A 26,785-nucleotide genomic window follows, 5' to 3' on the forward strand; every position below is an offset into this window, starting at 1 on the left:
AGGCATCTGTGTCTGTGTTTTTGTCTCAGACCAAGAACTTTTGAAAGCGGAAGCCGTGTAGTCCTCATCCACTGTGTTACGCTCACCCTGTGTTTTTAGGCCGAGTTCAACAAAGATAGAATCAAACCAATTAAAGCAAATTGCACTGATGATATCTGCTAAATATGGTCTCTGATATTTGCACATTTTTTCTTTGTTGCAAATGAAAATTTCAGTCATGTTTTTGGTGCAAAATTTTGATTTTGCAAAATTCCTGCAAAGTTTTGTGTCAGTTTTATATAAGGAATTTCGCATGGACAGTTTCAATAAAATCTAAGCCTTTATTTTGATCTCTCTTTTAATTATTTTTCTCCGGCTTAATCTCTATTTAAGAGATCGGAACATCGAAATTAACCATCAACTATTCCAGCATACTTTTTATGCAACTGATTACCTTCTGACCACAGCCCAGCATTGGGAAACACCCATACACTCATTCACACACCACTTATACACTATAGACAAGTTAGTTTATTCAACTCACTTATACCACATGTCTTTGGACTGTGAGGAGAAACTGGAGCACCCGAAGGGAACCCACGTGAACATGGAAAGAACATGCAAACTCCAAACAGAAATGGCAACTGGTCCAGCCGAGACTCAAAACAGCAACCTTCTTGCTGTGAGGTGACAGTGCTAACCACTAAAGCTGGATTTATACTTTCGCCTGGCGCCACATAGCGCACATCCGCTGACTGCGCTCACACCTCGCAAAACAAACGAGCCTTTTATACTTGCTGCGTTCTGCGTTGTGATATTCTTTAAAACGACAGGGGGCGGTCAAAAGAAATAAACCGTAAAATCAGACGGAGAAACAGAGAAGTAGGACATTTCCGGAAATACATCATATCATTAATCTCATTTAATATTTTTAAACGAAATATTTTTATTGGTTTCATAAATTATTTTAATGATTATAAGGATTTTTATAACCATTCAAGAATTTTTTAACTTAAACTTCGATGCATCACTTGCTTTTGTTCAAATCTAGGACAGTTTTACCTACTAAAGTTTATTAAAATATTAATAACAAGAGAAAATGGTTTGCTCTACAAATATATATTTTATTATTTGTTTTTTATTATGGCAAGAATAAAAGCAAAAATGTACACTTACTGAAAACAGTACTGACAGATTTTTAAAAAAAAAAATTTTTTATTAAGCCCACTCCACAATTCACACATTACTGTCTGGCTAGTTTCTGTCCCCTTATGATAAAAAGTCAGTAATGGCCCAACATTCCGGACCATTATCACCAATAAAACCTAGAAAAACAGGCCATCAGTAAACCGGTTTAAATATTCCTTTCCAGTAATCAAAGAAATAATTTGTTCCTTCATTATAGTTTTGTAATTATTAAATTGTTTTAAATATAAAATTGTAATATATACATCAGTGTAAAACCTATAAATGATGGAAAAACATGTTTCCGTAATTGTGTACCTGGGTCTCCACTTTTGCCATGGCCTCTTTTGGCTTTAACAAACATATCCCTCAGGTTTTTCCAAACCTTTTAACAAAAACTTTCCTCCTTTCCCATGGCTGTTGCAATTTCTAGCCAATAATTATTGATCATCTGGTTATCTCTATGATCACGAATCGTAAAGTTGTCTGTACAGGCGTACCTGTTTCAGACAAAATCTTTTCAAAATGTTTCATATTCAACTCAAATCAAATGCGGCGCTCTGTTCGCTCGTCTCAAAAAAAATCATGCGTTCCGCCGGTTGAAATCATGTTGCGCGCACCCAATGCGAACCTCTACAAACTCCACGATGACGTCACATTCGCCGCGAACACTCAATCGAACTAGCGGATGCATCGAGTATAAACCAGTCTTAAGCCTTCGTGCTGCCTCTTTAAGAACATTTTTTGACAGTTCAATAAATCAGTCCCTATAATTCTCTTCTTTCCTCTCACACAGGTCGATCATGCTGCTAACCGGACCCAGTTTGGCAACAAGATCCACAATTATGGAGCTATTCAGGAAAAAATGGCAAGAATGGCCATGCTGCAGTATGTGACAGAGGTGAGCTTAGAACAAGGAAGTTTCTGAATGTTCTGAACAGCATCTATTTATAGACTTTTGTAAATATAACATTTGTTTGATCAAACACATGAAGTAAATTTACTCAAGATGATCGACATCAAATAGTTAACAAGCACTTAATGCTCTTTGCAGAATCCAGCGCTTTTACTCGCACTCTCGCAGTGCTCATTTCATAAATGTGTTTCTTCCACATGACTTGGGGGAAGTGGAAGTTTCCTGCTAATTTCTGTGTTATTGAGTGTGTCACGTGCGAACAAAGTACAAAAATAAAACAGTCCATTTCCCATCTGTTCTCTTTCCATGTCTGTTTTCCATTACATTAAGCAGTTTGTTTGTTCTAAACATTATTAACAGTGACCCCTCTCTCTTTTTTTGTCACTCCATTTATCTTTTCTCTATGGATTTAGTCAATGGCCTACATGGTTAGTGGGAACATGGACAGTGGAGCCACGGAGTTCCAGATTGAGGCGGCCATCAGTAAAATCTTTGCCTCTGTAAGTACTCAACGTATTGATTAACCCAGTTGTACTAGTTTTTGTTATTGCAACCTACATTCACATGAAGAGAACTTTGTGCATCAGATTGTTAATGTGGTTTGTTGTGTTTATAAAGAATGCACAAATTGGCTATATTACTCTCTGGATATTCTAGGAAGCAGCCTGGTTGGTAACTGACGAATGCATCCAGGTTATGGGAGGAATGGGATTCATGAAGGTAAATATTTTTTGTTTATTGACTGATTTCATGCGACAGCCATTTTAAAAGCGAAACTGAGGCTGCGGTGGGAGGAAACTCTGAAGTATCTCCTGGAGTCACACAGGAACGTTGTGTACCTGGCTGTATATCTTATCAGCGAAGAGAAAGTGACACAAATTTAGCATTTTACCACCTTCTGAGAGCCCGAATATCCATTCTAAATAAATAGTGAAAATAAAAAGGGATATCACACCTCATTTTCAGCAAAGTGAAGTGAAATGGCACCAGTTGGCTAATGTATTTTTTCCCCAAACATGCGTTTTAGATGCCATTTATCAATCTCAAGTTAATGAAGAGATTTTCACTATATTAGACTTGTCATGAAACTGGAAAAAAAAGTCAATTTGTTGCTAACATTTAAAGCACTGTTGATTGTGTTCTCAAACACCACTGATTTGCCATTGTGTTAACCAGTGCTCAACAGAAATGACTGTGATTGACTGTAAAGGTCATCAGTTCAATGCAGTTCACCGATGTTTGCCAAGTGCAAACACAGAGGAGCAATCCTCTGATGGCTCGACTGATCTTCGCAGCTTTAAAATGCTCCAGTGTCTGTGTATCTGTGTTTGCACTCGGTTATTACAGACAACACAAGGGCGTGCTACAGAGGACTGCAGTGTTTTATTGCTTACTGGGTTACATAGGCTGAAGCAGGGAAGCGTCCTAAAGGTGTTTACCTGGTGCCCTGAATTGAAGCCTGAGGACACTTAAACGAATTACTCTTAAAGAGATTGTGATGTTTTTTGATGCTTAATTTGCTTTTAATTGTTTAAATTAAACTTACCTGAATGAGATTAAAGTGATGTTTACACCATATCTGCATTTTGAAATCACGGCAACAGCTGGAGGTTTGTAGTCCACAGCATGTTTACAGTGCTGATCCTATACTTCCGGGTTTCTTCTCACCGCAGCCTCGCTTTCGTTCTTTAAAATGGCCACCGCATGATACAAGCGTATTGTATTGTGCATGTTTTGTTTAAAATATATTTTGTGATGTTTAATCCTTCTTGGAAAGGTACAAACAAAAAATGAAATGCATAAAGCATGATACACACACACACATACACGAAAAAATCTCTTTTCATTTGGTCAACACTGTGAATTTGTTTTGGAAATATTCAAAGGGAGAGATTTCCTCTTTAATTTCTCAGAATTCTATTTAAATAACTTGCTTCCAACCATTCAAGAACGACAACAAATATGTAGTCCATTTCTGTCTTCAATGACTTGCAGTATTGACTTGGGTATTTTTTGTATTTTTTTATTGTATCAGTGGCAAGTCTATACTTCTTTTAAATCCTAAACTGATATTTCAAACTAAAAATAAAATAAATTGAAACCACAAAATGACAGTGAATGAAATGAATGAATCACATAAAGGCTTTTTATGGAAAAATATCATATAAATTAATATAAACATACATAAATTCACAATAAAAACTAAGTCAACTACAATAATGTAACATAAAGTACTAATAAAAAACAAAGTCTGATTTCTTTCTCTGCTGCAACTAAGGCTTCAATTTCAGTCATTTGCAGAAGTATGACATTTACCTTCTCTGGCGAAACAGGAAATACACAATGCATTTCATTAAAAATGTTACACTTTTGACTGAGTAGTTGCTCTAGTTGACTCAACTTTTCACAAACACTGCCCTTTTTTTAACTTGACCTAATAGCTGTTATTCCTGTAGCACATTGTGTCTAGAGTTATTGCTTTCAGTAGTTTTTTTTTTTTTTCCTGACTGTAAAACTCATTCAACACTCATATCTTCTGGACAAACAAAGTAATACAGTGCTCAGGATATACTGTATGAGTACACCCCTTAATATTATCTATAGGAAGCTTTACAATAATATATTTGTGCATATACATTAGATTAGTCAGTACTGAAGCCAAATCTGGAGCTTATCTGACAAAATAACTTCTGATAGCGGTTCAAAAACAAGTGCACCCAAATTTATATGTGAGGGCAAAATATTAAACACATTTTTAAAAGAGGAAAAATAAAGAAAAGCAAATAAAAATTATAAAGTTTTAAAGTTTTTCTAGTTTGTAACTTTGTTTTCCTATATTTGCATGATTTTAAATATATTATGTTTCCATTTTATGTTTGGTGTAAAATATTATTTTAATAATATTTAAATATATTTAATAAATCCATTTTGTTCAAATGCACTAAAATATATGACCCATATTTACTGGTAAATTAAAAAAATATTCATTTTCAAAAAGAGGTGTGCTCAATTATTCTGAGCGCTGTACAAAATTATATTAAACTGAAGTATATCAAACTGCTGAGACATTTTATGCATGGTTAAAAAAACAGAGGGCATCTGTACAGTTTGCAGATTTGACAATATCTACAAATAACCTTTACTTTTCTCACTGGTGTCTAATTTAAAACGTAAAGTATATAAATTTCTCAATAGAAAAAGACACATTTCCAACTTTTGGGCCCTTGATTTTGGTCAATAGCTCTGGTATTTAAGTGGCACTTGTATATTACATTTAAGGGTGCTTTCACACCTACACTTTTGTTTCGGAACGTATCTCGTTTGCCCAGTTAGCGCGGTTCGATTGGCATATGTGAACAGGGCAATCGCGCTCTGTTCCACGCCAAAGTAATCGCTCCGAGATCGCTTGAATGAGGTAGTCTCGGCTCGATTAAAACGAACCCTGGAGCGGTTCGATTGCAGTGAGAAAGCGATCCGATCCGAGCGCGGTTATATCACAGTGTTTTATGGATATGTAATAGGCTTACGGCTATATGAAGAGAGAATTATGAGTATGGCGGGAAGTTTCGCGAGTCTCCGGATGCCCGCAAACGAGTGATGATCTCCCGGTAATCTCGCGTCTCCCTCCGGTCCTCAAATAGGCATCGCCGCGCACCCTTCTCACCCCTCCCCACTGCGTCTCTCCTCAGACACGTCACGCGCGCGCACCCTGTCAATCACCACCAAACCACCACCTCTCCTGACAGCTGAGCGGGACGCTGCAAAATAAACCCTGACACTCTGACCAATGTAAGGAGAGTTTACTCGCATGTGACTTGTTTTAGCTCTTTTGGTCCGATTAGAAACGTTGCAGTGTGAAAGCGAACCGCTCCAAGAGCAGAGCAACAATGTAACAATTTTAATCTCTGTTTCGGAACAACTGAATCGATTCACAGGTGTGAAAGCACCCTAATATACATTCTGACTTGATCTTTTTAATTTCCACTTGTCAACTTTACTCGTGTGACCAGTGTCATCCAGATTACCTGCAGAAAAATAAAGCATATTTTTAATTATCCACCTTTGCAAACATCCCTTGCACTAATGTATATCCTAAAGATAATTTTTATCTTACATTCTTACATCTTACATCTTGGTGTGTTTATAGGACTTAAAGGACACCTATTTTACCTCTTTTACAAGATGTAAGATAAGACTTTGGTGTCTCCAGAATGTGTCTGTTAAGTTTTAAAATGACCTGTCAGATTATTTATTATATATTGTAGAATCTGCCCATTTTGCTGTCTGATGACAATGTGGTTGTTTTGTAGCCTGTGGCTGTAATTCCAAATAAGCTACTTGTTTCCGCCCACCGTTCTGACATGCATGTCTGCTTCTCATGCATTACGTCAGATACACAGCATTCAGTGGTAGAACAAACACAGATGAAGCTGAAATAAGGTCACAAGTCAAAAATATCAAGTTTATTTGTGGTGTGGTTTATTCAAGCCTTTCTGAAATAAGTCTCACACAAATATCATTTGCAGTACACACACACATGCACACACATACACATATATATATATATATATATATATATATATATATATATATATATATATATATATATATTAGTGCTGTCAATCGATAAAAAAAATTAACTAATTAATCGCACCTTTTTAAAAAAATTCTTCGCGATTAATCACATTTAAAATACTGAAACTTGTAATTTTGGCTATTTAAATGTAAAATTAATGTAAACACAAGACAAAAAACATTTAAATTCAAAATATAATTGTTTAATAGAATTTTTGTTTAACTTGTAACAGATTTCTTCATGTAAACAACATACCCACAATAAACCATCAAGATCCTGGCTTGAAAGCCATATTTATTAAAGAAATTAAAACACAGGCATGTTAATGACATTTAAATTTCAAAACAATCAATGCCAATAAAGAAAACATTGATTTCCATGTTGGATTCTAAGTGGACTGCAAAAAAATGCCAAAATACAGGAATTGCAGATATGGAAAAAGAAAAATTATAATAATAAACTATAGAATACAAACTGTTGCACTCATTGTAAAGTTTTATTGCTGTGAGTTGAGAACATTAGTTATAGAGTAGAAAATTTTTTGCTTAATTCTCCTTTACATTCATCCAGTTGCTAAGCCTAGGAGTATCCCGCAAGTGCACAGAGACTCCCAAATGCCCGCAAATGAATGACAATTTCTTGCAAACCGGTCGTTAAATACATTGCACACCCCTCTCGCCCCTACTAGGATACGTCGCTCACTCCACCCCTGACACCCCTCAATGGGCCTGACACAGACACACACACAACGCGCTGCAGACGTTTTGGCCCCAACGGCCTTCCATACTGGAGCGACTCCCCTCAGATTCAACACGCATGATCACGTTCATCAAATTTGCTTAAACCATAGATATATACACTAGATATCGCATAGGGACCCTGAGCATGCGTCAATGGCGCCGCCACATTGCTACAGTGCTCCCAGGACAAATGTCATTCAACCGCACTAGTCAATACAGTGTTATTACGTGAAGATGCAGGACTTTAGCGCTGTCTACGGGTGTAGAAACAAGCAAACAAAGAAATCAAAGCACAAAGGCTGAACATTTCATAGGTAATATTAAGTTTTTTCTGTTTTTGTATGTTCTGAACTTTTGTGCTAATCAGGTAGCGTTATTGATGATAACAGTCACTTATTACTGCATTCACCATAAGACAAAGAAGCTCCAACTCGCACTAAACACTCGGCTTATGCTAGTTTTGTTGAATAAAATCAGCAAACAATGCAAAAAAAATATGACAACGAGATGCTGCACTGCCAGAAACATGTATTATTGTCGGCTAACGTTAGTGAAAGAGTCGTTTGGGAGATTCATTCACAAACGAATCACTCCCTCCATCAGTATGAGAAGTGAAAGCAGGAGAGGAGCTGTGTTTCAGGACCTGATTAGATCAAATTTAACAGGGAGGGTGAATAGTAAATTTCTGTACACACAAACACAAGCTTTATGTCAGGAATGCCCGTGCGGTCACTGATCCATCAATGTAGAAAAGTGATGTAAAATTATAATTTTCGTAATTAGAAAAAAAATACATACTAACATCCAGGAAAACTCCCCATCATAGATATATGAGTATATGTGTATATCTCTGGCTTTGGATGGCCACAGTCCTCCACTGTCCATTGGTCCCGCATTCATTTCAAAGGAGTGCTACTCTGTAGCAAGATGGCGGCGCTATTGACGCATTCCGTCCAATAGACAACAATAGGCCAGGCGACATCTAGTGTATATATCTATGGCTTAAACTAAGCGTCCTAAAGTATTATTGTATTTCACAACGATTCGTTTCGTTTAATGAGGAAACACGCTAAACTTGGAGGGCTCATGTTAAACGGCAGAGTAATGCCCTGTCTTTGACAGCTCGCGACTTCACCAGAGACATTCTGAGTACATTCACATAAGACACCAATACTCCGATTTTAATATGATTAAGATAATACTCTTATTAAAATTCTACCGTGTAGCCTTAAAAGGAACCTTACCTTAAAGGAACACAGAGTCACGAAATGCAGAGGATTTTCTTTCTGTTCGCCATGCGGTATCAACTTACAACAGAACTCGAAAGTTAAAAATGAAACACCCGAAATTGCATGTAACTTTGGAGAGCCTGGTGATGCGATTAATTGTTTTATACTGAAACTTGCCTTCAAAAAGTGCTTCCTTGGTCTTATCCACATTTATTGCATGTTGAACACACATCCACCACAACAGGAAGTAAAAAAACCTGCAACTGCGTTAATTGCGTTAATTTTTTTAACGCGTTAATTATTTAAAATTAATCGCATGCGTTAACGCGTTAATGTTGACAGTGCTAATATATATATATATATATATATATATATATATATATATATATATATATATATATATATAAATAAATATATGCGCGTCATGCAGGAATTTAGATCCTATTTTAACATCAGTAAATTTGAAAAATAGAGACTTGTTGCGTTTATGTCACTCCAATATGACAGTGGACACACTATACCTACATGCAGTTCTGTCCAAACAGCTCACAAAAGTTAATTTTCATCATAGGTGCTCCTTAACAGTGAAGAACTAGCAAGTATTGTAAAAACTTTAGTCAAGTTTCCTCTCAACAGGTAACATTAATAAATTTGACATCTAAAACATTTTATAAAATTTCACAAGCTTGTAAAAACATTTTAGTGTAAATTAAAATTTTCAGATTACGCATTAGACATGATGCTAAATTGACTAATCACCCTCTGGCTCAGCTTGCCTCCCATAGTAGCCATGCCAAAGTCCCTTTAAGATTTAAGAATTTTCCCCATTCAAAACAATACGAGTGACATGTCTTGTTTATTCTATAGTCTTTGGTCACGCCCTAAACTCTCACTATTAGTTGTACTATACCCAGTTATCACATTCTTATAGTAGGTAGTCAATAAATAATATTCAACAAATATTCAAAAATTATTTTATGTAGACTTTATTTCGTGAATCAGAACACAAAAATAACTGATAAAATATGCCTAGAATATGCTTGGAATAATCAAATAGCACAAAGTAGCTATCATGAAATTGTAGGTTGTTCTCTAGTTTGGATCTACCACATAAATTAATGTTCACATCGTCAGCAAATGTTGTCAAGACAGACAAATATAGGTCTATTCTTAGTTCAGAGGTTTGTCGGTTTCTTTTTAGATACCTCACTCTGTCAGGTCTCTCAGGTTGAAAGTCTAATTTTGGCACAATAAAGTTGCAACATTTTAGTCTGTGCACTGTGACTCAAAGTGTGAGCACTGAAAAACACCTACTGTGTGTGCACATTCAGTCCCCCTTCTCAAGGCCTGAATGCTCTTGTCTTGCACTGGTGGAAAAACTGGAGGAGTCTTGCAAAGGCGCAGTGGGTTAGCGAGGGGAGGACACAGCTGCGCTAACCTTTCCGTCTCAAACCATAGACAGCTAAAGTTGGGCTGTGCTGAATGTAGGTCATGTCTTCACATCGATTGTGTGGCTGTTTTAATGTTTTCTCATGGCTGTTGGGATGCCACATTTGCGCTAGTGTACTAGTCGTTTTTCCAGCCTGAAGGTTCTTGCTTATGCAAATTGATGCAGAAAGTGATCAAGATGAGCAGTCGGACTCATTTCCAGAGAAGTCTTTCATCATTTTGTCAGTATCTCACGTTTGTGGGTTCTTAGTCAAATCAAACAAAATCGAAGCCACACGTCTCTCAGCTGCACTTATTTTTATATTTTAATATAACGTGCATTAAAGGAAAGTGAAATAAAAATGTGTGAGATATCCAATAATAAGTAATAGGAGTAAGATTTCATTATAAAGTAAGTGTTTTATGCTAATGAAGGGCTTCACTGCTTACCGTATTGATTGACAGCATATTAACATGTCTCCAAAGTAACACGTATAATCATATCCACAAGACAGGACATCTTCAAAGCAACCGGGATTAAAAGATCTCAGTTCTCTGTGTTCATCTGCACCTTGAGTATGAGTTTTACAAGTTTAAAATGTTTTTAAAGCAATGCATGTTTGTAATAGACAAAGCCGCCTAGTGTCAGTACAATTATAAAAGAAGACGCTTCAATCCCAGTTTGTGGACTTAAATCAGGTTTATTTTGTACATTACTATGACAGATGTGCATGCAGCAGTGGATATTAACCTATATCCTGTCACAAAAACAGTGCAAAGCTAATTGTGTGTGTGTGTTTGGGGGGGGTGTTTGTGTATGTGTGTAACAACATTGTGTGAGACTCATCGTTGCAGAAAGGCTTGAAATAACTACATAAATCAAATAACCGCTGGTAAAGCCCTTTCTGTAGTAAGTGAGATCATTCTTGTCTGTCACTGTGCTGCTTATGCGCGAGACGCAGAAGGAAAAGGCTACACCCATCAGAGCGATAGTGAGCAATCTCCCTGCCTCTTGACACTTGCGAGGGATCAGTGGGCGGGGAGAACCAGCTCATTTGCATTAAAAGCACAGGCAACAAAAACAGCTACGATGTCTTCACAGCTCAAATTTCCAATGTACATAAAGGTATAATAAATAATCTAAGGGTGTTTTGAGTTGAAACTTTACAGACACATTCTGAAGACATAAAAGAATTTGCTTAAATATTAAAAAAGGGGTAAAATAGATGCTTAAATCAATTATCCATGGCAGTAAAGATATTTATATTGTTACAAAAGATTAAACTAATTGTTATTTTGAACTTTACCTATCAAAAGATTCTGAAAATTAAACAAGGAATACAGTTTCCACCAAAACGTTAAGCAACATTGAGAATAACATTATTAATACCAATATTTTATAAACTGATCACATGACAACTTAACCATTGTCTACATGTAAATATTAATCTTTTAACTCATAATTGCAGCTTTAGAGAGCTTAAGACACCTTCTTTTTAATTTACAAGGTTTATTTTCCCCATCATGAAGCTTTTCTCATGTATTGGGTAATTTCCCTCGGGGAACTTGACCAAAATAATGAATTGATTTGTTTGATGACACTTTACATTCTCATTTGCCTCACACTCACAGTTTAACATGTTGTGTTGCAGGACGCTGGTGTGGAAAGGGTTTTGAGGGACCTGCGAATCTTCAGAATATTCGAGGGGACCAATGACATCCTGCGCCTGTTCGTAGCTCTCAACGGCTTCCAGGTAAACGGGGAATGAAAACACAACTCAGAACACAACTGCCTGCCTCACAGCTTCCTGTTCTGCAAAACCACCTACCAGTCGCAGCACGTGTGGTTGTTGACATCTGCTTGCATTTTGGTCTTGGTGTTTTCCACTGCAAGCACTCAAGTGTGAAGACAGTATAGGAATTACATTTGTGTATGTGTGTGTTTTTTTTTTTTTTGTTAGAATGCAGGCAATCAACTGAAGAGTTTGCAGAAAGCGTTAAAAAACCCCCTGGGTAATGCTGGGATGTTGGCGGGTGAAATCACAAAGCGAGCCAAGAGGTTAGACCTTCATATCTCTCATAACACTTCTGCAAGACATTAGTTTGGTTTTGCAGTGTCATGTGTTTGCATCAGCTTGATAACCCCTGGCCTTTATCTTTCGTTATCTCTCTATCTGGCAGGAGGGCAGGTTTGGGGTCTGGACTCACGCTGCAGGGAACCGTTCATCCAGAGCTTAACCACAGTGGAGAATTGGTGAGATTAAATTAACCACAGCGCTTGGATGGCATTAAATAAAATAATACTTTAAAACAGCTGCTAAACAAAAACAAGCATGTTAAAGCCTAAATTTAGAGGTTGATTACAGGCCAAAAACTTTTATTCTCCTTCTCTTTCACTCTTACAGACTGTTAAAGCCATTGAGCAGTTTGGAGCTGTTATAGAAGAGCTTCTTCTGAAGCATGGAAAGAAAATCATTGGTAAGTGTTACAACCTTAAAGCTGGTCAGTCAAGGCGAAGGAGAGTAACATTATTTTGCGTGAAACACATAAGCAAACACACAATATCAACAAGTGAGGGACAAAATACCAAGACTAACTAAATGCAATAAAGTGAGTTTATTTACAAAGATAGTGATAATAATAAGTGCAAAGATATGTATATAAAAAGAACAATAAATATTTACAAGAAAATATTAAGAATTACAGACAATGAATGGGACACCGAACGTTTATACTTCTGCATTGAGTTCACGCATTAGGTCAGGCATAGCCTTCACACAGTCGCACACTTCGCCATACTCCGATACGACACTCTCAAAATAACATGTGGAGCGCAAAATTGTGACGGACCCTTTTCACTTTTCCAGGATTGTCAGCAGCAGAAGTTGTCATAGTTGGGTAAACTTAGAGTGCAGTAAATGGGAGAGTACAACAAATCATTTTTACAATCCTATTTGCTGAATTAATAAAAGAAAAACTCCAAAATGCTGTTATCAAGACTTTCGGAAACAGCAAAAAAAATAGTGTTAGACTGACAACGGCAGCCAGAGGAGAGAACAACATCACATGTACTCTCAGCCCCATAGACGCAGCATTAGAAATGCCTCGCACAATCTGTAATTCAGTTATGTGTAATTTGACACAAAGGTGATATTATACATACATAGAAGCATATAAATGCTCATACAATTTCTTAAAAATCAAAATATTAAAAACTGTCAAGGATTTAAGATTATGATGACCATTAAACGTGTCATAACAGTCTTGTGAAAAGGGTCCATTGGTAGCTGTAAGTAGTGCGGGTGAGACCAAGAACACTGGGGTGAATTAAGTCTGTATTTTTGTATGTGTTTAACTCCTGTTCAGGAGCTCCAGATTGATGCTTTTTTGTATTTATTTTACGATTTAAGTTGAGCATTCTCCAGTTTCCTCCTCTTTAGTTACTGAATGAGTGCGAGTTTGAGCCAATGCCACAATAGCATTGCATGCATTTCTGGCATAAACTCAAAACACCAGCAGAGAAACTCGAACACTGAAACTAGAGCATGGAAACCCCACTTGCCTACAAGCATTTTTTGAGTTGTTATTGCAGAGCAACTGACAGAATGCAGAAGTATAAACACAACAGCGTCTGCTACATGAATGGTACGCACTGTGCGGTAGTGCGATCACTCGATGCAGAAGCTGAAATCAGGATACAGTGCAAAATATACTTTAAATCTTCTGATTTTTAATATTAATAAGGTTTTTATATTCAGGGTGTCAGCAGGCTCTTAAAAAGTATTAAAAGTTGATAAATCAACGTAGATAAATTTAAGGCCCTTAAAAAGCATTAAAGTTTTAAATGCTATTTTGCAAGGTATTAAATTTTAAATCATTTTGATTATGCACTGTATGTTTGTATGCTAAAGTTTGCCTGAATTTAATCTGTGATAATCAGGATGCTGTGTAGTTTATGAAATGAATAATAGATTTAACATCATGCTGCTTTGTTTACTGCAGTAAGCAAGACAACACCATTATTTCTGCAGTTCTACAGGCGCCAACCTGCTGATCTAGCTAAATTTAATAGATTCAGTATATGAATAATGTTTTAGTTTTGGATTAATTTCTTACATTAATTTTTAGTAAATGTACTGTAAGTGAAAATCTCGCCATTGTTTCTGGTAGAAAAGTTGTTATAAGGTCTTAAAATGTAAGGAAAGAAAATTAAAAAAAGGTATTGAATTTCACTCTCTGATTTCTGTATATTCTCTGATAAAGTATACTGTCCATACTGCAGCAAAGTCATTTGTGGCTTAAAAGCTTTTAAAGGGTATGCTTCTGAGATTGCACCTTTGCCTGTGGTAATTGTGTGATTTCTGTATGTTTTTCTCTTTAGATGAACAATTTGTTCTGAAGCGAGTTGCTGACTGTGCCATTGATCTGTATGCCATGGTTGTGGTCTTGTCCAGGTAAGATATATATAAAAAGGGTTGGGTATTGAAACAGTGCCATTTTGGCACCGATATCTCTGTAACCGGTATGCACCAGACCAAATCAGCAAATTAATTTCGTTGCATAAATTTGGTGCCGCTGGTGCTAAAACAAGGACATGGATGGCGTGCTGATGCAATGATGGTAATCAAATTATTTTTTATAATATGTAAAATTAGATCATGAAAAAAAGATTAAAAAAAGCAACTCGTTTAAACACCTTCATCATATTATTGTCTTATTCAGATTAAGGTAAATAAAATGAGATTACTGATGTACATAAACGTGGTCACAAGCCCTAACCCTAGAAAAAAGTGTTCCCTGATTTTGATGACAGTCTATCCACAGGTTAAGCCTGATTTATACTTCTGCGTCAGGTGACCGGCGTAACCCACGGCGCAGGCAACGCACGTGGCTGTGCATTTATACTTCTGCGCGCTGTCTCTGCCGGTCTGCATTAACACTTCCGAAACGCTAGTTGGCAGTGAGGTGTAAATGTTCCTCTGTGTCAAGTTTCTTCGCTACTTTTTTGCATTTCCTGAACACTTCCGGGATGTACAAGTGGCTCAAACTCGCTCATTTTGAGGCAGGAACCGGCGGACGTGCAACAACTTTAACTATGAGGTAAACACAAAACAAAACTTTCCATCCGGAGCTCCTTCACGGGACTCCACACTTGTAAACAATCGCTCGCGCGGCGTCGCGCCATTCGCGCGCCTATCGGTCCCGCCCAGACTCGTCAGCGCTACCAAGCCGACCAATCACAGAGCTTATGCTACGCGTCGTTGCGACGTGTAGTTACATTTTTTGAGAGGTGCACGTCAGTGACGGCGATGGCCACGGCGAAGGGCTATGCGTCAGCGCCGTAGCATACGCCGGTGTTTGACGCAGAAGTATAAATCAGGCTTTAGTAGTAATCTAAGTTAATGTTAAATGCAAATCTTAAATTCATGCTAACAAACAAATGATCAAAATAATTATATTAATGCAATTTAATTCAAAAATATAAAATAGGAATTGATGTAAAATTTCAAATTAAATTTTTTTTATACTTTTAATTTATTCAATTAAAATTATTTAAAAATTATTTTGTCAAACAAAATATTTTTCAAAAGTCATCCACCATAATTTTGTTGTTTAAAAGAATCGCTACAGGCACTGTTTTGGCACTCATACCATTTTAAAAAGTATTGATTTAGCACCAGCATAAAATAACCAAAACGATACTCAACCATATATATAAATGTATTATTTTCCTGATGTGATTCACCATATGGGGTTTAGTTCAGTAAGTACCCAAAAACAGATTAAATAAACCACAGACCAGTATTTTTAGTTGTGTACATTTTCAATGGTCAATGAAAGAGCTGTCAATAGCTGTGTGTCCTTACACCTAGTTCTATGTGTATTTTAGGATCTTGCATAATCAGTGAATTGTGTCAAGATTATGCAAATTTGTAGAATGGATTTGCAATTTATTTGCTCATTTGAGCCTGCTATTTTATTCAATAAAACAATAACACACAAACTAAGATTGAAGCACATTTCAAATAAATTCCTTGGTGTGCATCATAAAAAGTCATGTGATTTCAGAATATTGAAAACTTGACAAACCAGTAGGACAATCTTATCTCACACCATTGCAAATGTAGTGCAAACATCCAAGTGAAAGCCAGTCATCAAAAAGAATTTGTAGAATCACCTCCTAGAACTTATGCAAATTTTTCCTTAAGAAGATAACATGTGATAGACAGAGTGTATAACATGTGCCATCTACAGCTCTCAGGATGTCCAATGCATACACTGAGCACACAGTCCCCAATTGGTCTTCGCTCACGGTCTCTAACCACTATACCCACTATACATCCACCACAACTGAGATCCACTTTCATATGGCTTTCCAACGTTTTCAGATTATGTTGGATCAGATCAGATGGCAGATCCTAAAGCTTTAGCAAAGCAGCGTGTAATGGCACTGTGAGAATTATCTTGAAATCTACACATTGTGTTTGGGCTTGTTTTAGTCATGAACACTATTTTTTTTTTTTTTTTTTTTTTTTAATGTGTTGGCATTAGTTTACTTCAAGATGAAAATCTAAACATAGCCCAAAAGGCATGTGTTTACTGTTTTTCCATTTACAATATGTACTGTTGTACTGTGTGACAGGTATTCACATTTTGCATATTTTAACATTTTTATTTTCAGTTTAGGCAAATATTCAGCTCACTTTCTTTCTCTGACATTAAACCTACACTTTAGTTTTATTAGAAAGCATGAACCATGTTTCTGTTTTATGTACTATAAAATGATGCATTTCAGTTTGTGTATAAAGCCCATTCAACTTGTTTCTGCTTGTTCTTCCTCAGAGCTTCCCGTTCTCTCAGTCAGGGTCATTCATCTGCTCAGCATGAGAAGATGCTGTGTGAAACCTGGTGCACTGAGGTCAGTTTTTTTGCTTTATCGTATATTTAAATGCCTGTTTACACCGATTTTTCACTCATGCTTATCATCCATATTCAAAGCCTCATGACTAAATAAATGGAGCAATGTGGGCATTCACAACACAACAGTGCGCAAAATGGCAGTGGTAAAGCATTATTTTAAAATACATGCCACAGGCTTGTCTTTTTTTGCTGTTTTTTTTTTTTCTTCTTTGAAAAAAAAAGGAAAAAAAACTGGTAGATTGAGCATGTTGGCACTTTTCCCTCATGTCTCTAGAGGTTCTAAAGTTACCATAAACATGACTTTGTGGCGCTTAAAGTCCTCGTGAGCTGGAAGCTGCGATCATTATTATTTATTTTATTCCTTATTTATTTAGAATAACATAACAAATATATTCATTATTTATTAGTCTTTATTTCGATCATTATTGTTTTTGTTTTTTTTAATGAGCGAACAGTACTTTTTTTTTTTGTTTTTTTTTACCGTGGGCTAAATGGATGTAATAAAGTAGGCAATTTATTCAAGAAGATTTGGAAAGTGGATTTAGAAGAGGTATTACAACCTAACAGACACTTCCTGCTCACCATTAATGTCAAAACTGGCAGTTGAACCAGCATTAGCCACGCCCATTCCCTCAAAATCACCTAATCTGATAAATTAACTGAAAACAGGAAGTCCATTTTCTGATTTCAATAAAAGATTGTTTGGGCAAACATTTTTTGATATGCCAAGATGAATTATTCACCACGAAACTAGCAATGTGAGATAACAAAATCATATGGTTAGTTTTGATTTCTTGAGGACTTAAAGCACAAAGCGTACTAGGCCAGCACACATTCCCAATGACCAAGAAGGTGCATAAATAATGGGAGCTGCCTATTTTATTAGTGTCTGAACTCAGCTGTCTTATAAACGCCAAAGCAAATACAAAAATGATGACAAGAGGGAGTTATGGAGAAGAATTGCAGTTCAAATAGAATTTGATAGCTAGTTTAATTTCATTTCAGCAACATCTATTGTCAGGGAGTGATTTTGCACATTTGCTCTGCATATCGCCATTGAAAATCACTTGGTTACTAATGGCCAAATCATCTCAATAAATGCAGATGAAAAGTGTGTGAAAATGATCACTGTTTACATGAGCCTTTAAAGTTTTGTGAAATGCTTTAAAATGTGCATTTTTATTTGTCATTTGACGTAATTTTGTCACTGTTTTGGAGCACACTAGCTTATAGATATCCTAAAAACAAATAATACTGACACTAAAAAAAAATAAAAAAATAATTCCATGGGACATTTAAGCATTAATCTGTGATTTCTCTCCTTCAGGCCCACGAGAGAGTCATGCAGGACATCAAGTTCCTCAGGTCAGGGACGTCCAAGCAGACCTTTAAGAACTTGCGTGCCATTTCTGCGGCTGTGGTAGAAAACGGAGGGGTCGTTGCTCCTCATCCCCTGGGCTTTTAAAGCTTCTCAAGCTGTTCTTCCACCCATCGCCCACTCATTACCTCTCTCTAACCAGTCAGTCACGCTCATGCTTTTCTACTGGGACTGTTCAATGCTGCAATCCTCAGCGAGTGGGTTCCGTCACATTGTGTTCTTCAACCATGGGAGTGCATTAATACTTCATATTAAAGGATTGTAAATTAACGATTAGGATTTGTAGATTTGGGTTTACAATTAAAGATTTGATTTGTGTTCATTAATTTAGCTTTTTATATGTAATCAAGCTTAAAATAAAAATAAAAAAGTGATAACAACTAGTGGTGAAAGGGGGCTGCATGTAGAATACAGAAACTCATTGTTTTTAGCGACACCAGTGGCCATTAAGTGAACTGCAGCTAGCAACTTACAGCTTGTGCATGTAGAAAATGCACAAGAAACTGAATGTGACTTGAGCGCAAAGCTCTTTCTTCCTTGATTAGAAGTGAAAAGAAGTTAGTAATGCCTTTTTTGTGATATACTGAGCACTCAGACAGAATCCACGCTGCTGAGAGCAGAGTTTAGATTAATATGTAAATATTTGCTGCACTCTTTGCTCTCAATAACATAATGAATGAAAACAATAACAGAAGTGGGAAAACAGCTGTGAAGAAAGCATATAGTCATTGCGATATTGTCAGGCTTGTGAGGGAAAAGAGCGAGGAGTCACTTGCAAACTAAGAATAAAACTTGGCTTTATTTAATTCTGAAATAAAAACAAAAGCATCAGAAAATGCCCTAAGTGTGGGTGTGGATATGTTTAGCCGACATCGTGTCAACAGACTATTAGACAGCATTGTATTTTCTGTAATATATCTGAGACTTGTATAGATCTATGTGAGACTATAGTTTGAGTTAAATCCCTTCTCTTTGCATGACACGCTGATGTTAAAGTACAGAACAGCACTTTCTACATTATCCTGAGCATTAATATCGTCTGCTGTTCTCTTGGGAGTGTGTGTAAACATCCCATCCTTTTGATTTTCCCAGCAAAAACGTCTTGCATGTAAAATAACAAACAAACCGACAAGCTTTTATAGATGATCTCAAAAAGTTTGTGAAAGTGTTTTTTTCTCTCTTATCTGATTACAAACTTTTCAAACATTTAAGAAATATTAAAACTATATATGAAATAAAATACAAGAATCTTCTTCTAATACATGAAACCTTTCAATGAAAGTCAGTCCAGTGACTTTCCAAATGTTTTCAATTTGACCTTGTTGGTCAACATATTTATTAGTGGTTTCACATACTGAAACTAGTTTTCCCATGGTCATAATGAGGAATGTCAGATCCGCAGTTACTCAGAAGTGTTCTGTTCAGTCGAGTTTCAGATTATGAACACATGTTTGTCTCGGTTACTTAAAGTCTTTTGGTAACTATTTTTACAGTGTCCTTGTTGCATGCACTTACTATAATAATAGTTGTAATGTGTATAATGGGCTATATGCACACTGACTTTTAATTTCAGCCAGTCAGCCTCAGTGCATTCGGTGAACTGTCTTTCCATTATAAAATCTTCATGTTTAAGGTCTGACCTCTTCAAAAATCAGTGATCTTCACTGCCTGATAGATATACGATATAAAGTGGGTCTCAGACCAGACAAGAAGCACTTCATTAAATTCGTTTTAAATGTATTTAAAACATAACAGTTTATTTTACCCCAGTATTTTCAATGGAGTTTGTCCGCTTGCCTGCTGATCCTGGCATCTTTCATCTCGTTTTAAGCTTCAACAATTAAATGAATGCTTAAGTCTATTTAGCTGAATGTACTTAAATTACATTACAACATTGATGCTGTAAAAGGAGCCTTATGAAACTGAAAATAGTCACATTAAGCTTTCATTGGCTGAAAAACTCTAGCTGTGCGTATAGCCCAGTGCATGCAAGAACCCTAAACCTACTCCTGTTATTCAGTGTCATTTTTTAATGTGAGTAAGTAACTTAAACCCATTATTATTTTGCATAAATACAAAAGGTTTTTATTACAAGTGTACAAAAGCATGAAATCCAAGACCACACGCAGTACAAATAGAGAAGTGCAGATAAAATGCTTATTGCACCATTGTTTGCTAAACCAGACAATGACACAAACCGTTGGTTCTGCTCTTACACGTTTTACGTTAAACAGTTTCTCTTAAATGTATATTTGTTGTTCTTCTGCTACTGCAGCATCTCTCGAAAGGCATTAAGCAGGTATACAGAGAATATCTGTTAATATCACAGTTGTATCATACAAGGAAAAGGCGTTATTATAAATATGTGCCCTTTGTTCCAGTGCTTTAAAACCATCATGCATTACAGTAGGTCCTTTCACCAAGTGTACTGGCTTCTGAAGGAAGTGAACATATATTGTAAAGAGAGCGTTTACAGGAAACTGTTGATGAACGTTAATGACCTTATTAAACAGGGTGTCTTGTCAACTCAGGATGTGGCAGTGTCAGAAATAATATATCTAATTCTACAAATCTTACAGTTTCACAACACATACTGTACATGACAATCTTGCTTCACAGTTGTACAAATCCAAGTCTTACTTGGGTCTTTAGCTTATTTATGTTAATGACTGCAAAATACTGTTTGGGCTAAATCAAACAATACCAGAGATGACGTCTGTAGCGCTTTTACAAATATGAGCGTTTACAACCAGGCATCTTCACATAGCTTCCCCTTGTTCACATGACGCATCACATGAGTAAGTCATTAGTACTATTTACAGTTAATGTTGCTGCCTTGAAAATCACACTTTTGGCAAGAGTGACTCCTGAACACATGGTTGCGGTATTGTATCCTAACTTGATGAATTTGTGTCTTGAAGTTTTGTAAGTCAACAGTGGAAAATTGTGTTTCCTGAATTTCGCAGATGATTTAAAAAAGGTTGCATTGTGAAAACCTTGATTCAGTATTAGTTTCAGGCTTGTTTTGTGCATATTTCGTTTGAAGAAACCAACAGCGGGCTTGTTTCTTAATCCAAATGTGGTCAAACAGTGGTTTGAGAGATCTCTCGAGATAGTAAAGTCTCTGAAGTCATCCTCCGCTCTCTGAAATAAAAAAAACGCAACATGTTAGATTTATCAGTGTTTAAGCATGGATTTTGTATTTTGCATAATTTGGCAGACAGATACTTTTCATTAGAGTCTCTCGTTTTAAGGCAACCTCCATTGGTTGGTTTTATAGTCTTGGCAGATTAAAGATGGTCTACCAATACTTAAGAATAAAGTTTAAATTAGATTATGAAATTGTAAAAAATTTGATTAATTTTAGATAATAAAATTCACAGTTTGAAAAAAAAAAAAAAAAAATATATATATATATATATATATATATATATATATATATATATATATATATATATATATATATATATATATATATATTTTTTTTTTTTTTTTTTTTTTTTTTTTTTGAGAACTTTTCACTAAAGGATCCCAAAAACATTTTTGGAATCATTGTGAAAAAACAAATAAAAACGTATTTATTCTTCCTGACAGCTTAATTTACTCCCCAAACCCTCCTCTGACACCAGTTTAAAGAAGCGTAATTGTTTTTTTTGGTAGCTGCTCTGGTTTGAAAACAAGCATTAGACATGAGCTTGTGGTTGTAGGTGTGAAATGCGGCTTAAGCCTTTGATAAAAACCACCAACTGAAAGTTAGGCACGTTTCTAAAACTATCGGAAATATACACAAACCTCCAAAAATTAGCTATGGTGAGTTTTATTTCGAATCAAATTATTACTTTTATCAAATTTGGATGTATTATATTGATCAAACGCATGAAAAATGTTTCTCATTACATAGAAATGCTGTTTTATTGACAAAGTATCAGATTTCTGGTTAATAATAATAGGTAGCACCCAAGGTTAATTTGGTATCTAAGCACTACTTAGGTATCTTTAAACTTAATAATAGAAATGTTTCTTGAGCTTCAATATTTTTATTCGAGTGGATTGGAGTACCTTTTAAAATTGAAAACCGTTGTGATATTATTTGCCAATGTGCAGCCTTAATGTCAGTAAGTGTCTTTAATATAACATCATAAATCGTACAGTCAGCAAACCTTTGAAGTGTCGTGTAGATGGAGTGAGCCAAACGAATTAGCATTGATTTGTTTACTACTTGATGCTGTCATTTGGATGTGGAAACAGATTGTGCCTCCCACGCATATATTTATTAAAATGTTGGTCTTAGCTACAAAGTGTATTAAAACTAAGCATGCTTTTCAGAGTTATCGTAGGAAGTTACTCTGTCTTTTAGCCAACAAGCGAAGTTATGTTTACATAATGTGGTTATAAACGATGATATTGGGCCACGCCCCCGAAAACATTTGAAATGTCAGAATATCCCTTCACGTGTGTCATCTTCATGATGCAGACATAGCCTGCCAGTATCATTCGTGCAGGATAAAAATTAATTGATGCATCACAATCTTTAATTGAGATAAACGTTTTTGTTTATTTATTTGTTACTTTTGTTCAGGGACATCTTTAGTTGAGTCATTAAATGAGAAAACATCTAAAACAGGAGGATTTCTAGGTACAAACATTTTTTTCTCCACTTTTGAGAGTGAATTAAAATAAAAATTTGACCACGAGCGACAAGATCTTATAATAAAAAGCTAAGTATAACTTGAAGCAGCTTAAAATGTTGTACGGATGCGTAATACGCCTTGGCAAAGACAAATGCGCAGTAAATTACCACTCGACCATGTTCTCTTACCGTTGTTGGCGACATCGTTTGGGATGGGCGATGTTGACAGTCCACTCCAAGATGAGTTTTAACCGGCCAGATAAACACGGGAACCGATGACTGAGATGCTCCAGTAGTTCCTCTTTACGCAGTCCGTACACTATCGGCGCGAAACACTGCGCCAGACTGAAGAACACAAAGCTTATGACAGCAAAAAGCTCTTTGGTGTCAGATGTGAACAAATCCTTATTCTTGAGAATATGCAGGAAAAACAGTATAAAGTTTGGGAGGATGTAAACGGCGAGTTGCGTTCCGTGGAGAGCGATAGTCCGACACGCAGCTCGGTTGCGCCGGTTAAACACACCCAGCCGTCGCCCCTCATATAAGATCCGCACATAGCTGCACACGATGAGAGCAGTGCAAATCGATATCAAAAGGATTTTGTGTGTTTCCCCACCCTGCAAATCTTTCCTTCCGCAGGTTCCCGTGGCGTTCCTGGGGGTCACAGTGAGAGGAATGACAGACGCGAGTCCCCATGTCAGGATCCCGATGAACCAGGGCCACGGCTTGAAGAACACTTTACCATAGTGCATCGGGTAGCAGATGGCGAAATAACGGTCCAGCGCCATCGCCGTGATGGTGAGGATGATGTTGGAACCGCTGGTCATCAGTCCTCTTATTAGCACCGTGCATGTGGTGGCCGTGGTGGCCGCATTCAGATAGTTTTGTAAGTAGAAGCTGAAGCAGAGCGCAAAGTAAACCAGCGCGGAGAACAGCAGGTGAAAAACGAGGACGAAGCGCGCGTGGCTCCGCAGCCTCTGCTCCCGCACGATGGTCCAGTTGATGACCAGGTTGAAAAGAGCCAAGATGACCAGAGAAACCCCCGACGCCCAAACGCGTATGTGGGGATACGAGCTGTCATTTGTGGTATTATTTGACATCCTACCGCTGCTTCAGTCCCCGCTCGTACAGTAGAACCAAAACTTTCTGTGAAAAAGCGCGCCCGGTTGGAGCAGACGGTACATTTGGATAGACGTCGGTAAATGTTTCTCCAAAGCCTTGGGTGTTCATCTGAGTTCTGTTTGTGGTCCTGTTTCGGTCAGAATCCCCTGCGTTACTTATCATAAAAGTCGGTCTAGTGATGGAAGAAAAAGACGAGCTCACGTTTACTTCCCTCTCTAGAAGCAGAACAAGAGGGCGTGTTGGAGGAGTGCTCGTTTCGGCGCGTTGTCTGCTGCTTATCAAGTGGCAGGTGTGTGTGTGTGTGTGTGTGTGTGTGTGTGTGTGTGTGTCTGCTGCTAATGTTATGTGGCAGCAGGTGTTTTGGTAAACGGAGCCAGAGGATTATCCTAAAGTGTTGCGTGCATTTGAAAACGTTTGTATGATGATTTCAAACTTGTGTTTATCCTTTAAACTGGTAAAGTGGGAAGTAGCTGTATTGAGCAAACAACACCGGAAAGTGTTGTAACTTCTTTTGACACATTATCTGAAGGCAAACCTTAAATGTGTTAAAATGGTCTATGATAAATGGCGACATTTGTCTGATAAAATAAGTTTACACTCAAATATACAACTAAAGTTGCCTATAGGTTACATGAAGAAACTTTAAAATTAACACAACCCAATGAGTTATTTGGGTTATTAAAACGCGACAACTGCCAGATTGTTTAATTTAAAGACTTAAATTAAATGCAAAGTGTTTTTAGAGAACGCAAATCGTGCAAAACATGTTCAGGAACATTTCAGAGTTTGTATTTCACATCTTGTATTGCGATGCATTGTAATGTAATGTAATGCAGAATTTGTAATGCACAAATTGGCTACAACATGTTTACACTAAATGAGCCTATTATATCCTCGTCAGATTAATTCCGATTAATTTAGATCTTTATGTAAAAAAATGCATTAAACAGAAATACAATAAACTTGCAATATTTGTTGCTAAAAAAAGTATAGGCCAGTTGAAAAGCAGTATTTTACTAGTGATAAATTAGTTCCAAAATAGTCAAATATATCCCCATCGTGTGCAATTTTATACTTTATTTGTAAAGCCGGTTCATATTCTTTAAACATGCAAATTATTCAATATTAAATCGTCAATTTATTAAACAAAATCTACTGATTGAAAGGAACCTGTTTTTCTAGGGAGGTTTAAAGATGAGCAGTAAAGACCAGGAAGATGGCGCCACCCAGTGTCTGAAAGCTCAGAGGTCTAGGAGGAGAAACGGGATCACATGAATCATCATCACATCATTTTTGTGACACTGTACAATGATTAACATTTTTACATTAGTGTGAGCGTTGGGGTAAGCATTAATAAAATACAATTAAATGGGTAGTTTATTAAATAACATAAATAATTCTTGTTCACTTTTGGCAGCAACTTCTTCTAGCAACAACCAGTGGATGAGTGCGCATTGTGGCGGAGCCCTGTGTGATGGGGCCCTCAAAAGTTATGGTTGTTAAGTTCAGTAATTTTCTTGAACAAATTCTGCTTTGTAACCATGCTAATAGATTGTTCAATTTGATTTACTTTGTTTAATTTAATTTTAGAAGAATAAAACGGGAATTTCTTGCTCTGTTAAAAATAATTTGGGAACTATTTCAAAAAATATATATAAAAATCACAAGAGGCTAAATAATTTTGTTTTCAACTGTATTTTGTATTAAAATTGTCCTAAGACAAGAGTGGGAGTTGTTGGACAATTTTGCTGAAAGGTTTTGATCAATTAAATGTGTGACTACTCCTGCAAAAAATTAACTTATTTAAGTCACCTTGGTCAAAAGTATCTGCTACATGTACAATTAATATTAGTCTATGCAGCACAACTGTTTTCTGGAGCATTAAATCAATGTTTAGAGTGATTTCTGAAGATTTGGTAATTCAGCTGTCGTCACAGTAGTAAACTACATTTTAATCAATTTAAGATAGAAACAAAACATTTTACATGGTAGTGTTTCTATATTTTATTGCATTTTGAAAGAAATACATTTAGCCCATATTAAACAGATACAACACTACTGTAATTTATAGTAAATACTGTACTGTTTTAAAACCTTAATAAAGTACTTAAATTAATATTTAGTGGCAATACAACAACCAAAGTAATATAAACAATCAAATACTGAATATCTTATACAATAATACACCAGCTTACTGTAAACCTAAAGTACACTAGAGTATTTATTGCAGTTTATTAGTTCAAGATAGTTAGTACTACAGTATGCTGTTCATTAAAGTTAATTGTCTAAAAAAATTATATATATATATATATATATATATATATATATATATATATATATATATTTATTTATATATATATATATATATATATATATATATATATATATATATATATATATATATATATATATATATATATATATATATATATTTATTTATTTATTCAATTCAATTCAGCTTTATTTGTATAGCGCTTTCACAATGTAGATTGTGTCAAAGCAGCTTCACATAAATGGTCATAGTAACTGGAACAGTGTAGTTGTTTTTTAGTGTTTAAGTTCAGTGTAATTTAATCAGTACTGAGAGTTCAAACACTGAAGAGCAAATTCATTGATGCTTAGCTCTACCAATCCTGAACCATGGAGCCAGTGGCGACAGCGGAGAGGGAAAAAAACTTCAC

General features: G+C 36.2%; 2 protein-coding genes across 7 annotated transcripts in view; one reads left to right on the plus strand and one right to left on the minus strand.

Moving 5' to 3' along the window:
• Positions 1-19,191, plus strand: part of acadvl (acyl-CoA dehydrogenase very long chain) — a 34,748-nt gene extending 15,557 nt beyond the window's left edge. For 2 of the 5 annotated variants that reach the window (XR_012382507.1, XR_012382508.1), the window contains 9 exons: positions 1,961-2,065; positions 2,494-2,580; positions 2,738-2,800; positions 11,706-11,807; positions 12,015-12,112; positions 12,235-12,307; positions 12,459-12,531; positions 14,435-14,877; positions 15,434-16,210. Coding sequence is in view for 2 of the 5 variants with exons in the window: in XM_068222373.1 (XP_068078474.1) it covers positions 1,961-2,065; positions 2,494-2,580; positions 2,738-2,800; positions 11,706-11,807; positions 12,015-12,112; positions 12,235-12,307; positions 12,459-12,531; positions 14,435-14,507; positions 16,897-16,972; positions 18,302-18,439 (888 nt within the window). In the remaining 3 variants the exon portion in view is untranslated. 5 annotated transcript variants of the gene reach the window in all.
• zgc:194312 lies at positions 18,445-24,439 on the minus strand. Of its 2 annotated transcripts, XM_005172217.6 has the most exons (2): positions 23,172-24,439; positions 18,445-21,496 (listed from the first exon to the last, which is right to left on the minus strand). In XM_005172217.6, exons 1-2 carry the CDS (start codon positions 24,080-24,082, stop codon positions 21,436-21,438), a joined length of 972 nt encoding a protein of 323 aa, XP_005172274.1. In that variant the 5' UTR covers positions 24,083-24,439; the 3' UTR covers positions 18,445-21,435.
• Positions 24,440-26,785: the final 2,346 nt, after the last annotated feature.

This window comes from Danio rerio, chromosome 7 (genome assembly GCF_049306965.1).
Source record: "Danio rerio strain Tuebingen ecotype United States chromosome 7, GRCz12tu, whole genome shotgun sequence".
Lineage (NCBI taxonomy): Eukaryota > Metazoa > Chordata > Actinopteri > Cypriniformes > Danionidae > Danio > Danio rerio.